Source organism: Myotis brandtii, unplaced genomic scaffold, assembly GCF_000412655.1.
Source record: "Myotis brandtii unplaced genomic scaffold, ASM41265v1 scaffold782, whole genome shotgun sequence".
NCBI lineage: Eukaryota > Metazoa > Chordata > Mammalia > Chiroptera > Vespertilionidae > Myotis > Myotis brandtii.
Window position 1 is genome coordinate 2,771,024 of NW_005371138.1, and position 14,972 is coordinate 2,785,995.

The window sequence follows — 14,972 nt, forward strand, 5'->3', positions numbered from 1 at the left end:
CCCTGACTCCCATAAGCTGAATTACATGCTTCCCATGCTATGTTTTCATAGCACTTACAACATTATATATGGTAATTGTGTCTATTTGAACAGATTATGACTTTCTCAAAGACAAAGGCCATTTCTTATTCCTCTTTGGTTGAATCCCCAGTATACAGCACAGCATCTGGCCCATAGAAAGCACTCAATATAATGTAGTGCTTTGTATACTCAAACCCCCACCCCTTTTTTTTTTAGCTGTAAAGTTGTTGGCTTTGTCATTGGATTAATACACTCAAACCCTGTTATTAGAGAACGATCTAATATGCTCTTTAGTGTGAATTTACTAGTGGCTTAGAAAATTCAATAAATAACTCTGTCCTTATTTCCTTCATGAATAAAATACATTAGCCTTACTCTGAGAACGTGAATGTGAAAGTCCTTAGACATGTGCAATATTTTATTACTTATGTTCCTTATTTGGGAAATAAAATATATTTCTTGCTTATTTTATATCGTCTGTGAAGCTTAATACAATGCTAAGGATCCAGAGAAGTAGAATAAGTGTTTGCCAAGTGAAGAAATACAGTCAACTCATTTGTTTGCTCATTAATCTTGTTTTCTACAATTTCAAACAATATATGACAGGCACTTCATATACATTACTTTAGTTAATCCTGAAAACCATCTCTACATTCTGGAAGGGGAAACTGTTATTTACAAAGCTTAAAAAGTGGCAGAATCATGCCCTAGCCCTGTGGTCTGCAAACCACGGCTCACGAACCACATGCGGCTCTTTGGCCCCTTGAGTGTGGGTCTTCCACAAAATATCACATGTGGGCGCGCATGTACAGTGGGATTGAAACTTCGTGGCCCATGCGCAGAAGTCGGTATTTTGTGGAAGAGCCACACTCCAGGGGCCAAAGAGCCGCATGTGGCTCGTGAGCCACGGTCTGCCGAGCCACAGTTTGCCGCCACTGTCCTAGCCGGTTTGGCTCAATGGCTAGAGCATCCGCCTGCAGACTGAAGGATCCTGGGTTCGATTCCGGTTAAGGGCACATGCCTGGGTTGTGGGCTTGATTCCCAATAGGGGGTGTGCAGGAGGCAGCTGATCAATGATTCTCTCTCATCATTGATGTTTCTATCTCTCCCTCTCCTTTCCTCTCTGAAATCAATAAAAAATACATTTTAAAAATATATAAAAAATAAATAGTGGCAGAACCAGCCCTGGCCAGTGTGGCTCAGTTGGTTGGAGCATCGTCCTGTGCACCAGAAGGTCAAGAGTTCAATTCCCAATCAGGCACATACCCAGTTTTTGGGTTCAATCTCCAGTCAGGGTACATACGATTGATAAATTAGCCTCGCCTGTGTGGCTCAGTATTGAGCGTCAACCTATGAACCAGGGAGTCCGGGTTCAATTCTCAGTCAGGGCACATGCCCAGGTTTCGGGCTTGATCTCCAGTAGGGAGCCTGCAGGAGGGAGCTGATCAATGATTTCCATCTCTCCCTCTCTGAAATCAATCAATCAATAAATATATATATATATAAAAGCATAATATGCAAATTGACCAGACGGTGGAACAACCAGTTGGCTATGATACACACTGACCACCAGAGGGCAGACGCTCAATGCAGGAGCTGCCCCCAGCCCACAGGTCCCGATCGCCCGATGGGGAACTGGGAACCGGGGGTGGGTGGCAGCAGACATGGGCGGTGCCATGGCCCCAATCGCCCCCCACACAGAGGGCGACCGGTGGCGGCAGGGGGCAGGGCCAGCGAGCGGGCAGGAACAGCTGGCCTCTTGGTCCTTTCCCCTGGCCATCAGGCACTGATCACCCAATGGCAAAAGGGGAACCAAGATCAGCCCTGATCACAGGGCAGACCTAGGGACCCTACCTGGGCATGAATTTCATGTGCTAGGCCTCTAGTATATTTAAAAAGAAAAAAATTATGGTACTATCCATGTCCCCAAAACTGAATTCTAACTTACTAAAATTGGGCATTTCTAAAATATGTTATTTTAGCAGTAAGTTCTATGTTATTCTCATAACCAACTCTAGCCACACCCCTGTGAAATGGCAAAATAATGATTAGCAACTCTAGGTTTATTGCAGAGGGAAAAATAAACCTCCACTTATTTAGCTCTTAATTTTAAAGTGTTTCATATATATAATTTCATCAGATCCTCCAAACAATCCTAATAAAGTGTTTTCAGTCAGTGTTCTGACTATTAGAATTTCAGCCAAAATTTTTTTTAATTCATTTCAGAGAGGGAGAGGGGGAAAAGAGATAGAAACATCAATGATGAGAGAGAATCAACTATCGGCTGCCCCACTGCACACCCGCTACTGGGGATTGAGTCCTCAACCCGGGCATGCCCTTGACAGGAATCAAACCCAGGACCCTTTAGTGTGCAGGCCGATGCTCTATCCACTGAGCCAAACTGGCTAGGGCTCAGCCAAATTTCTGAATTGGGCCATTTGATAAACTTGAAAGCTTACAGATGAAAAATAATTAAGAACTTTGTGAAATTAACAAGCATTTTATAAAATCTCAAGGGTGGAGTTAATGGCCAAAGGTCCAATGTCAAAGGATGTATTAGAGGTAACTAAGGTAACAGGAAGGGCACAGAATCAGGATAGAAAGGTTCTAGCTTCTTCCCAGCTAAGCCTCAGCTTTCTGATCTACAAAAATTAAAGGGTAACACAAGATGATCTCCAGTTCTGTAAGTCTAACTTCACCACTGAACTATAGTCTGAAATAAGTCCAAAGCAAGTGCATCATCCTTCCTACTGATTGCATGTAAACTGACCACTTGTATCTCAAAGCCTTGCCTCTCTGCTATCCAGCTAGGTTCTCTGATACCAGACAACTGCCACCTGCTATAACTGGCCTCCTTCCCATGTGCCTTTCTTATCCCAAGCAAAAAAAGCAAAGTACATCTCTCTTCATCCTTTCCTCTACCATCCCTGACAGCACACATTTCTTCAAACCTCTTGCAATAAATATCCTCCTGCTTTCTCAAATAGCAGTCTCCTGAGATACATGAACCCCTGGAAATACAGACTTTCCAAGCCTGGATAGTTCTAAAGGAATCAATTTCCAAACTCTGATTTTCTATATGTACACTTTCTTAAAATGACCTGAGAACCCACCTACTCAGTGTGGTATTTAAAGCTGTCGTTCTCAGTGTGGTGCCAATTAAACAACTTTTTTCCTACAACTCCTCTACTTAATCCAGATTGGCAAATTCTAGAATATGCTGATGTCTTACTCACTTTTCCCCAAAGGGCTGTTCCTTCCTGCTAGAATATCCCCCCTGCACCTCTTCCTCTAGACTTCATTTAACAAAAATCCTCATCAAAATTACTGGAGCTGGCTAGTAGATTCACTATACAATTCTCTCTTGTGTATGCTCAAAACTCCCAAAAATATTTTTAAATGGGAAGGTCCTAAGGAATTTTTTCAGGGGGAGGGGGTTAGGGGGAAGGGGAGCCAGTGAAAATTTCCCTGCAGTGAGAATGGCTGAGGAACTTCTGCACAGTGATATATATTCATTTCCTATTCTGTCCTGGTATTGCACAGATACCTCTAATATATTCCTTTGCCATTCATTGGACTTTTGGCTCTACCCTTGAAATTTTGGTAGAGTATTGGTCAGCTTCACAATTTCTTAATTATTCTTCATTTAATTTTACACTTTAGTAAAATTCCATTAAATATACAACAAATTCAATTAAGGAAACTTCCCTGATTCCCCATATTAAAACAAGCCTTATTTGGCCTTTCTTCATGGCACTTAGACCATGCTTCACATAGAGTTAATAGTTCTCTTAGTCACCCACTTCACTGAATCAGTATCCTCTATCTCTTCTCTACTCTCTAACATCAGCTTGCACACAGCTGGTTCCTTATGAATATCTGTATAATTAAATTGAGGGGACTGGGTTAGACTATTTCTAAGTCCCTTCCAGTTCTTTAATTCTGTATATCCTATGACACATGGTTGGTCAATATACCTTTCAGTGTCACACAAGAAGGATCGAGTAAGTGAAGATATAAGTAGTCTTCCATCCAAATAATCTAACTGGACAACACAGGAGTCAACTGTTGTTATTGTCTGAACAGGAAACATCACAAAGGTAACAGCTGCCTAAAAGGAACATAACAAAGAAATACAGTTTATTTATCATTATATATACACATAACCTCCTTCTCTACCTTTTAAATGCAAATACCTTGAATAGCAAAATAAAAACTTTAAAGGGATCAAAATTTAATTTGCCTGTTGGAATATCAAAGTTATGTGAAATAATTTGGCATACAACTGCAGAAGAGAAGTCTTAAGGCTCTCTTAGTGATGATCCAAACTAAGAGGTTGGAATGAAAAGATGAAGCAAGTTTTCAAATATGTAAGGAAATTTTTCATTTGTAGACAGCATTTCTTTCTTTGGAAGAAAGACAAATTAGGGCTGTACTATGTGTCAGGTTCCAATTATATTTTGGATCAAGACTATAAAGAATCAAGTGATAACTTGATGGGTCATTACGAGCAAACCAGAAGAATATTATGATATGGTAACTAAAATAATTTAGCCAATGGTAGTTAGATCTCTTTTCTGCCAGGATCATACATGGAAATAAGGCAATGAAAAGACAAGTTACCCACTTCCTATATAATAAATAACCTTTGGAGAGAGACAGTGCGAAGCTGGCTTAATGACAGACTGAAGCATTCTGGTCGGGTAACCTGAGACTCAACTCTTCCATCCCAACAATAACTGTGACACGAAGCCTGGGATCCTCCACAGCTGAGCACAATCCAGGAGGTGCCTTTAAGATTCCATTCTCACCATCCTCAGAGAAAATATACCTAGACCCATGAATTTCTTCTACCCTTACAAAGGAGCCTGGGCAATTGATGCCATTTTATTCACACAACTAATAAATTGGCATCTTTCTTAATAGCCAAGTATTAAATAATGCTTTATTTAAGTTAGCCATACAGATAAATTATGAAGTACTATAATAGACTTAAGTTAGCTCACAGAAGCCATTCTGCAACAGTATCAAGCTAAACCAGGCTCCCATATGTACCACATACTAACAAGTCTCTCAAAATTAATATTCTGGGTTCTAGATCAGTCCCCCCAAAAATTCGGTAGATAAAATTGTGTCCTTTATTTGAAATTCTGTGACATAACACCTTTTATCTCACCCACATATACAAATAACTGGACTGATTCTTACCCTTGCTTGTTTAGAAGTGTTGAGTTTGATGGCTGAAACTTTCCCCATATGATCACCTACAAAAACTCTAAGAATCGCTGTATCCCAACAGAGAGCTGTAACTTTTCGGCCCTTGTGTTCTGAAGACACATAAATTCGTTCTGGTTTCCCACGACGCTCTTGATTTAATTCCCAAACAACTACAAGACCTTGACTGCAAAAATTGAGACAAAGAAGCAAATTTTCGGCAATGGTGAAAAAGGTACAATTTAATTGCATCACAGTATCAACTATACTAAATATATATGTAAACTTGTTCTTTAGAAAAGAGGAAATAGAAAGTCAAAGTATTTATTTCCTTGCATTAGTCCACCAATCGAACATAACAGAACTCAGATGTTCTAAATTATCTGTTACCTTTCCCTTTTAAGACCACTGAAATGTTGTTGCCTCATTTTAGCAGTTTCCACAAACACTAGGGCAACTGACTGTCCATCCTGGTTTGTTGGGGAATGAGAGGTTTCCCAGGACACAGGACTTTCAGTGCTAAAAACTGGGACAGTCCTAGGCAAATCAGGATGGTTGGTCACCCTACACACAGCTACATTTGTTCATTTAAAATGCATCTGGATAAGGTCAGATAGTTTTAAAACAGTTTCTCACCTGGTAGCTACAGCAACATAATCATCATCATGTGAACAACAGGCAACCTGAGAAATTGCTCCTTCCTAGAGCACAAAAAGGAAAAATTTTAGGTAGTTGCACAAAAATGGTATTTTTTTTTCACTTTTAAATCTCAAGTTTTATATTTTTCTCTTATTCCAAATGAGTATTTATAATGGAGAAATTGGCATTTATGAAAGATACTCCGAATGGTATATGACAGAGCTATCCTTAATCTTACCCTATGTGAAAGAAAGAGCCTGTGCTTCCAGCCTTCTTTTTGAATGAGGTTGAGACCTCCTCCTGAACTGCCCAAAGCCAACCATTTCCGAGATACAGCTATGCTCGTGCACTAAAAACATGTAAACAGACAAGAGTGAGATCACCACAGTCATTTAATCAAATAAACTATGCACTGGAAATACATACTGAGGATCTGTGTACCAGGTTCCTCTCCCAGCCACCCCCTGCCCAGCTGGATACTACAAAATGGCACTCATGCTCTCATTCTAGTGTACTGAAAAATACATAAGAAAGAACATTTTGGCTTTAAATTGTTAATTTTTGAATCTCAAAATGGCCGAATAGGCTCAATTATATAAATGAGTAATTCATCTTTTGTATAATTTAGCTTGGTTATTCCAACACTAACCACAATGATGGAGGATCAATTACGTCTCCAGGGGATACTCCACCACTTTAATCATTTGTTCACTTCAATAATTTCCCATTTGTATAATCAACACAAACATCCAAAGCTTTTAGAGCAAGTGAGACTGCAGAGGAAACAGATAAAGATCACTATGTACTATTTTTCCCTACACCCTCACTGATGATTCCTCTCCTTATCCACCAGAGAAAGCAGTGGCGAGGCTGTACCCCTGGTAAAATTGTTGCTTGGCTGACACACAGACATTCCCAACCCTTTTCAACCTTGCTGCTTTCCACCACAGAAGCTAGAAAACCTAAACACTCACTTGCCCAGTTTCTCTTGCAGTTATGGGGAGTCATGTGGCTCAAATTCAGCTAATAAAACTAAAACGATGGAGCTTCTTGGAAAGCCGCACCTTCCCAGATAAAAGTCAGAGTCCAAAAACTAAGAAAGCCTTAACCTTTGGCCCCTTTTTCTTGCTTGAGATCCTAATGGACACATCAAGATTAGAGCCAGGATACTTACCTTGCAACTGTGACTAAAAACCAACATATGGATGATGGTAGAACAGAAAATGGAGAGCCTATGTCCTCGTGGAAATCACTGGGCCACAACACTAAACCCAGAAATACTAACCTCCAACAAGGTTAATAACACCATTAATGCTTAAGCCACTATTGGTAAGGTATTCTGTAACTTGCAGCTAAAAACATGTCTGATATCAACCCTTATAATTGTTGCTCATATTACTTTGCCCATTACTTCTTATTCTCCCTTTGCTCAGAGGCTAAAATGGTACTTTGGGTGAGAGCAAAAGTGTAAAAATAAAATTATTTTAAAATTGGTTATGAGACTTGTTCTTCATCATGTTATTCCTGAGTTTATCAAAAGAACTCAGGATTTGAGGGAAGCACATAGAGGTAATGACTTTTGCTACAGAGCTATTAACTTTTGCTCTGTTCCCTAAAATGGAGTGTACATCAAATTCCTTGCTTTGGAATGAGTTTAGTTTAACAGCAGAGGTTCATGTTGCTCAAAACTCATTTATACTATTCTACTTTCAATCAAATACATTACTTCCTGAGAGAAGACAGAAAGATTACTGAGGGGGGCGGGGGGATCAGCAATCAATATCATGGTTTCCAAGGACAGGAAAGAATTCAAATGATAGCTCAAAAAATAAAACAAGAAAGAGCTATGAACATGCTACATAGACAGTAACGCTTAATGCTAGTATAGGTAATACTCAAGTTTCCATAAAACATAAAGAACTAAAGGGCAGGAGGCACATGTAACAGAGAGCACACAATCATATGAATATGAATCATTCATATCAAGAAATTCACCTTTAAACGACTTGAGTCCAGCCTTAGGGCTGAAAGTAATGGATCCAGAGACTCAAACTCTGCAAGAACATGGGTGTAGGACTCTGGTATGACTGGCACAAAAGTCATTTAGCTGGAAAGTTGAAACTACGTTGAGTAATAGGCACAGGATTCCTGAATTAAACCTGAAAAAACATAATTTCAGAAGCTCAGCACTGGTTTGACATGCATTTAATGAGTATGTAAAGAACACAGGAAAGACAGGGACAAGAATCCCTACTCTGGAGGTGTTCAGCCTTTAGGTGGAAAGAAAACACGCATAGGTAACATGCAAACATCAGCTTGTGCTGCATCATTTCCTGATTCTAAACCTCCCAGAGTAAGTCCAGATTCTCAAGGGCCTCCATAATCCTACCTAACAGTGTGAGAAGGTAGAATGGACACTGCAGGATTTTTTTAAAATATGTTTTTATTAATTTTAGAGAAGGAAGGCAGAGGGAGAGAAGGATAGAAACATCAATCAGCTCCTCCTGCATATCCCCTACTGCAACCCTGGCATGTGCCCTGACCTCCTGGTTCATAGGTGGACACTCAACCACTGAGACACACCATCTGGGCAACACTGCAGGATTTAAGAGGAAAATTGGTCAAGCTCCTCTACGGTAAAATAGCAACCCTAGTTGCATTTAAGTTGTAAATCATCTTCTGTCTTTAAGTGTCTCTCATTAAAGGGCAATTTTCCTTATTAAAGGGCAATTTTCAAAAAAGGCCTCTAACTATAAATCCTTATCAGCAAATTCAATGGTTATCAGTCAACCATTTAATAGTGCTTAAAGGAATAGACCTCTGAATCTCTTTCTCCTGCCTATCAGGAGCTCATTAAGTGTCTGCTGAATGAATAAATGAACGCACCTACTAAGTAAGTGAGAAGTCAAGTGCCGGTAATTACAGCTTGAAGAGGAATAAGGACGTTAGTAAGAGACCTGATAGGGAGGTAGCAAATGCCAAATACCCAATGAGGACTTTGTAAACTAAAACAAGAGTTCCTAACTGTTCAACAACTCTCAAGTATACATTTTTGTCAAATTGCATCAATTTCCAAAGAAAGGAAATAAATAAAAGTTAAGAAAAGTCTACCCCTTAATTTTAAATTTTCCCAATCCTTTGTTACCTGCCAAATTAAGAATATAAAGCAAATACATACCCTGGCCGGGTAGCTCAGTTGCTTAGAGCGTCGTCCTGATACGCCAAGGTTGTGGGTTCAATCCCTAGTCAGGGCATATACACAAATCAGTCAATGAATGCATAAATACGTGGAACAACAAATCAATGTTTCTCGCTCGATTGCTCTCCTTTCCTCTCTCTAAAATTCAATGAATAAAAAAAAATAATTTTAGAGAAACAATTGCTTATACTTGTTTTTTAATTATTTACACTTTGTGTTTTTTCAGACACATAAATTCACTCATTCATTTACTCAACAAATATGTACCTCGCACAAACTATGTGCCAGGCATTGCTCTAGGTCCCAGGGACAACAAAAGACAAAACAAAGTCTTAACGCTCATGGAGCATACCTTCTAGTGACAAAGCACATACAAGCTTAAGATATTTTTATTGCATACACATAATATAGTCTTATGTTCTAGCAATAAGTATCTAGCATATGCTAGTAACACTGTTCGTAATACATCTTGACCTCTGCAGGGAGAAAATATTCAAAAAAAGAAAAATCTTTAGGCATCCTATACGGGAATACTTCAAGATATTTTGGGTTTGGTTCCAGACCACCACAATAAAGTGAGTACAGTAATAAAATGAGTCATAATCTTTTTACTGTTGGAAGGGCTTGTCTTCGATTTGTAAAAAACGCAACATCTGTGGAGCACAATAAAGCAAAGTGCAATAAAATGAGGTATGTCCATACTTAAAATATTTCAGAATTCCTGACCGAAGAAAAATCTTTTATTTCCCCACTCATTCATTTTATTGAGTACTTAGTAAAATATGAGGCATAGCAGTGGGAACAGGACAAATAAAATACCAGAAATCAATCACTTTAAATTCAAATAGGGGGGAAAAAGAAAAATCTCTCTCTCACACACACGCACATCTCTCACAAGGACAACATAAGCAAAGTGCTATGTTGGAACTTCAAAAACAGAGATAATCACGAGTTCAAAGGAACCAAGGAAAACTTGCTGAGGGAAGTAGCCCTGGTAGCTGAGTAGGCTTTTATCAGACGAAAATGGGTGAGGGTAGCAGGTTGGGAGCAATAAGCAAAGATATCTTCCTATATAATAAAAGCCAGCCACCATAAGCAGAATGACTGGAAGGACCAGAGACCAGAACCACCAGGGCCCCTTGCTGGGCTGGCCCCGCCCCCAAGCAAGCGGTTAGGAGCCACCAGGCAGGCAGGCAGAGTGGTTAGGGGTGATCAGGTAGGCAGGCCAGCAGTTAGGGGCAATCAGGTAGGCAGATGGCCCCTCACAGGGCTGGGCCTGCTCCCCAACAAAGAAAGAGGAAGGCCCAGGCCAACCAAGCCATCACACCCCAGCCTGTCGCCTGCAGAGGGAGGCCACTGGTGGCAGGGGAGGGGAGGCAGCGCTGCACAGATGGCAAGCAGTGGCAGTGGTGGGGGTGGGGCCAGCTGCCTGCAGCCGGGGCAAGGAAAGCCTCAATAGGCCCTGATCTCAGGCCAGGCCTAGGGACCCTACCCGAGGGGTCCCAGATTGTGAGAGGGCGCAGGCTGGGCTGAGGGACCCCCCTGAGTGCATGAATTTTCGTGCAGTGGGCCTCTAGTATAGAATATGTTTGGAGAATATAAGTTTAATCTTTGTTTGAAACACAGGATCCAAGCAATGGAATAATGAAAGATAAAGCTGGAATAGCAATTCAAGAACAAGTTACAAAACACTTTGAATCTCAAACCAAGGAACCTGAACAAATTTTAATTTGGAAGGCAACAAAGGTATTGAAAAATTTGTTGGATGATCACATAATTTCTGTGAAGTCCTGTGAGTAGATATGTGAGAAGGATGGATGGTGAGGAAGTAAAGATAAGGCCTTTTCAATTACTAAAGAAATCTGGTGGAAAGAAAACAAACTCTTGGCTTTCTGACCAGGCAAAACTCAAAACAGTTTAGGTACTAGCTAAAAGAAAAGAGTCTCTAAAATGAAAGGATCTGAAGATACAAGAAAAAGATAAAACCACAGTACAAGATCCTGAAGAAAGGACTGACATCAAGGCCACAGTATCAATCTCTTCTACTTGTGATCTTCAAACTGCGGCTGATAGGCCATTTGGCCTTGATCTCAGTGAAGAGAGAATGTCCTGGAAGTTATGATTTAATGGAGTAAAAAACCATTTTGTTCTTAAGACTTAGTGGAGATAAGGATGGAAAAGAAACAGCATAAGCAATATCAGTTCTCAAGAGCAGTTGTTGGGTGATAGTGTTAAGCCAAATCCAAATTTATACTTTTCTCTCTCCCTGAAATGACTCCTTTTCCCTCCACACCTACTTATTCAAATACACCCAGCCTTTCAGGCTTACTATAAGTCCCACTTCCCAAAATTCTCAAGGTGGAAAAAGATTCAAAGTGCATACACCCACCTAACTCAGAAATTAGTTGTAACCTGGACCTCTAAACATTTTCAGCACTGGAAAAGGAATGCTTCCTCTCTTGAAGCTGCCCATTCCACTTCTCCAGCTCTCAGTATTATAAGGTCTTTTTCTAAATATTGGGTTGAAACTTGATCACTTACAGCATTTACTAAGTATTCCTAACTGTGGATTCTATAGTTTATGGCAGTGGTTCTCAACCTTCCTAATGCAATGACCCTTTAATACAGTTCCTCATGTTGCGGTGACCCCCAATTTCATTGTTACAAATTGAACATAATTAAAGCATAGTGATTAATCACAAAAACAATATGTAATTATATATGTGTTTTCCGATGGTCTTAGGCGACCCCTGTCAAAGGGTCGGTCGACCCCCAAAGGGGTCGCGACCCACAGGTTGAGAACCGCTGGTTTATGGGAATAAGTTTATTTCTTCCAAAACAACCCTTCAGTATTTGAAAAGTGTTATCAGGTCTTCTAAATATTTAACATTCCCAGCTTTCCAGTCATTTCTTACATGACAATGTCCCAGTTCTTCTCTGTTCTGGTCAACCTTCTCACAGGCACTTTAGTTTACCCGAAAATGTGTTGCCTAGAACTGAACATAATACTCCTTAAGTAGTTAGATAACAGAATAGAGTAGAAACACTAACCTACTTGATATGGACACTAAGTTTCTATCTTACTACCTAAAATAGCATCAGATGTGTTTTAAAAATTGCCATACCACACTTCGATTCAACAGAGCAAGTGGTCAACTACAACTCAAAGAAATTTTCACATAAAGTGGTCAGTACCTACCTACACAGAGTAGAATTTAGCTCAAATTGAAAGCTGCTATTAATCAAATGTGACAATGGCTATAAAAAGTACCTAGAAATTGAAAAGCTCTGTACAAACAAGAACAGTAGAATGCTGATCATTGTTAAAGTTGGATGATGTGTACATGAGGGTTCATTAAATTATCCTATTTTTATCTATGTGTGAAATTTTCTGTTTTTTTTTTTTAAAAAAAGCTCCATATAAACCTTCAACAGCTACCCTTCTTACAGAAACTATGATCTTAGCCCTATTTCTCCGGCTTCATCTTCCATCCTATCCTCTCTCCTCTTTTCCAACTACATGAAGCTATCTTTTGTTCCTCTTTCACTCCGTCAACATTCTGTGCCTCCATAATTTTAATATTGGCTGTTTCTTGAATCTCCCTTCGTCTAACAAAATCCTATCTTCCTGGAAACCTAAGTTTAAATAGTTCTTCTGTTAAGTCTGTCGCACCTCCAGCCTAGCAAAAAAGCTAAGCCAACAGAAGGGGGTGATAAACGCTTACCAAAGTTAATGAAACAAATTCTTGAGGGGTTTGCTGGCTCAAGGTCACAGAGGTTTTAAAGGTGGAGCTGAGACTAGAATCCACTTCTCTTGAGTCCAAAACCTAATCACCTTTCCATGTTGCTACAATCGAGTAGTAGGATCGAGAAAAAGTTCTCTCATCACCCTAGTACTGTACTCACTTTGCTAATGAACCAGCGTTTGCTGCTCACACCAAATCCAAATCACAGCACCCCCTTTTTCGCATGGAAGTGGAGGCAAAAGAGAAGAAAGGAAGCAAACGTTAAAGTTATTGTGTGAAGGGAAAGGAGGAGATTTGGGTCTTCCCACCCAACAAGTAACAATCAGAGAACTCTTCGCCGCGGACAGCAATAGCGACTCACTCATTCGCGCACTCAATGTGCCTCGTACCCGCGGGGGAGACAGGCCCTGCCGACAAGAAAACCTCCCCGCCTAGCGGAACTACTAACTTTAACAGCTAAACTCTAATGCCGTCTTCATCTCTTAAGGGAAGGAGCCTCGGTAACCAATTTCCAAATCCAAGTCCCAGCCCTGCACCACTATCTCCAGGACAGTAGCCCCCAATTTGCAGCGGTTCACACGGTCCCTCCAGGCTGGGCGCCGGACACTCACCGAACACCGAGGCACAAGGAAGCTGGGCTCTCCCGTAGCCCCTCCCCTCACTCCTCCCCGCCCAGGCTTACGTCATCCCGGAGCGTCGAGGACTAGGGGGACAGCGCAGTTAACGGTACTTCCTCGTCACGTGACGGGCTACGCCCCTGCTTCCGCGTGGTCCCTCCCCCTCAGTCCGCCATCGCAATTACGCTCTCTGCGGCCTGCAGTTAGTGGGCCGCTGCCAGCCGAAGAGAAAGCGCCGACCGGGACCGGAGGAACTCTAGGCCAAAGGGGTGAGCCAGCCAGGATCCCGGGACCCTTCCCCGCTGGAAGCCGGCGAGAGAAAATGAAACCAGGCGGGTTCCGGCGGGGGAGGGAGGGAACCAGCGGAAGGTGTCATGGCGGCCGTGCTCTGGGGTCACGTGCCCCGCCGGCCCGCCTTGGCACTTCCGGTCACGTGCCCTCAGAGTTCTCGCAGCCAGCGATGGAGGCGAGACCCCCCAGTAACAGAGGCGGTGGCGGCGGCTGCGGCGGCTACTGGGTTTCAGACTCTTCCCGGCAGCGTCGCTAAGAAGCGCAGCGCAACTCGACCGGACCCATCCCACTTTCTTACTCCCTGCCCAGGGCCGCAGCTCCCACCTGGTAAGTTTAGACCAAAGAATGGGAATGAGTGGGTGGGTGAGTAGCTGACAGGCCTGGGATTCCGCTGGTCGGCGCGGATTCTGCCCCTTTTTCCTGTGTCCCTGTCGCCGTCCCCGCAACTCCCACGCTGCATTCCGGGCAGCCCGCTATTATCCTGAAGCGGGGAAGAAGCGACCCTTAATATACTTGCCTGCAGGAAGCCTACCCCTCTACTGAGAGTAGGGACCAGAAGGTTCCCCCAAAGCCGGGGTGGGACGGCTCATGGGAATGAAGGACGTGGAGGCCTCTCCCTCGCAAGGGAGCCCTTCCCGTTAGGAAATGTGCTGTTAAGTCTTTCGGTTTCTGTAAGAGAAAAAGCTTTCGCCTCGGTGCCTGCACGCTGTGCTTCGCCTGTCAGTCCTACTGCTTTGAAAGCCTTAACTCGTGTGCCAGCCCACACACCCCTCCCAGGTTTGGACTGGGCCCGACTTGATCGTCTTAAAAATAGATCACCAACACATGGGGATATGTAATTATTGCCTAAAGAACGTTTATCCAATTGACTCTCAAACATCCGTTTTAGGGCCTGTGAAATGGGGAGGGGGGGAGAGATTTTTAAAAATTAACCTTTTCCCCATTAGAAGATCCAATTTTGAAACATACAAAAGCATAGTGCTTTGACTCCAAAAAGAAGTGGAACAATCCCTCCCCATGAAATCTTACCAGGAATCCTCATGTGTAAAGCAAAGTCAAAACTAGAACAGATGAAATGGAAATGTCACCGCAGGAGGGAAGATAACCTCTAGCATCAGGCCTACGGCTTTCAGAAGGACCGGGCTCTGGGGAGAACGTGTGCCTTTTAGCAGACCTGAATCCCGCATTTGGCAAGGAGGGAGGGAGAATTTGGGGCCAGTGCACCTGTTAGCATTGCAGCAGATC

General features: G+C 42.1%; 2 protein-coding genes across 8 annotated transcripts in view; one reads left to right on the forward strand and one right to left on the reverse strand.

Annotated features, from left to right (window-relative positions):
- HPS5 (Hermansky-Pudlak syndrome 5) overlaps window positions 1–13,453 on the reverse strand; it is a 35,544-nt gene extending 22,091 nt beyond the window's left edge. For 2 of the 4 annotated variants that reach the window (XM_005883327.2, XM_005883329.2), the window contains exons 1-6: window positions 9,053–9,090; window positions 7,870–8,033; window positions 6,113–6,223; window positions 5,872–5,936; window positions 5,230–5,422; window positions 3,999–4,132 (exon numbers count right to left, since the gene is read on the reverse strand). In XM_005883327.2, the coding sequence (XP_005883389.1) occupies window positions 3,999–4,132; window positions 5,230–5,422; window positions 5,872–5,936; window positions 6,113–6,223; window positions 7,870–7,977 (611 nt within the window). In that variant the 5' untranslated portion in view covers window positions 7,978–8,033; window positions 9,053–9,090. Of the gene's footprint in view, window positions 1–3,998; window positions 4,133–5,229; window positions 5,423–5,871; window positions 5,937–6,112; window positions 6,224–7,869; window positions 8,034–9,052; window positions 9,091–13,430 lie in introns of those variants that run through there. The other 2 variants (XM_005883330.2, XM_014530883.1) reach the window with 2 other exon arrangements.
- Window positions 13,454–13,545: 92 nt separating this feature from the next.
- Window positions 13,546–14,972, forward strand: part of GTF2H1 (general transcription factor IIH, polypeptide 1, 62kDa) — a 33,586-nt gene continuing 32,159 nt past the window's right edge. For 2 of the 4 annotated variants that reach the window (XM_014530885.1, XM_014530886.1), the window contains exon 1: window positions 13,549–14,054. The gene's annotated coding sequence lies outside the window, so the exon portion shown is untranslated. Of the gene's footprint in view, window positions 14,055–14,972 lie in introns of all 4 variants that reach the window. The other 2 variants (XM_014530887.1, XM_005883326.2) reach the window with 2 other exon arrangements.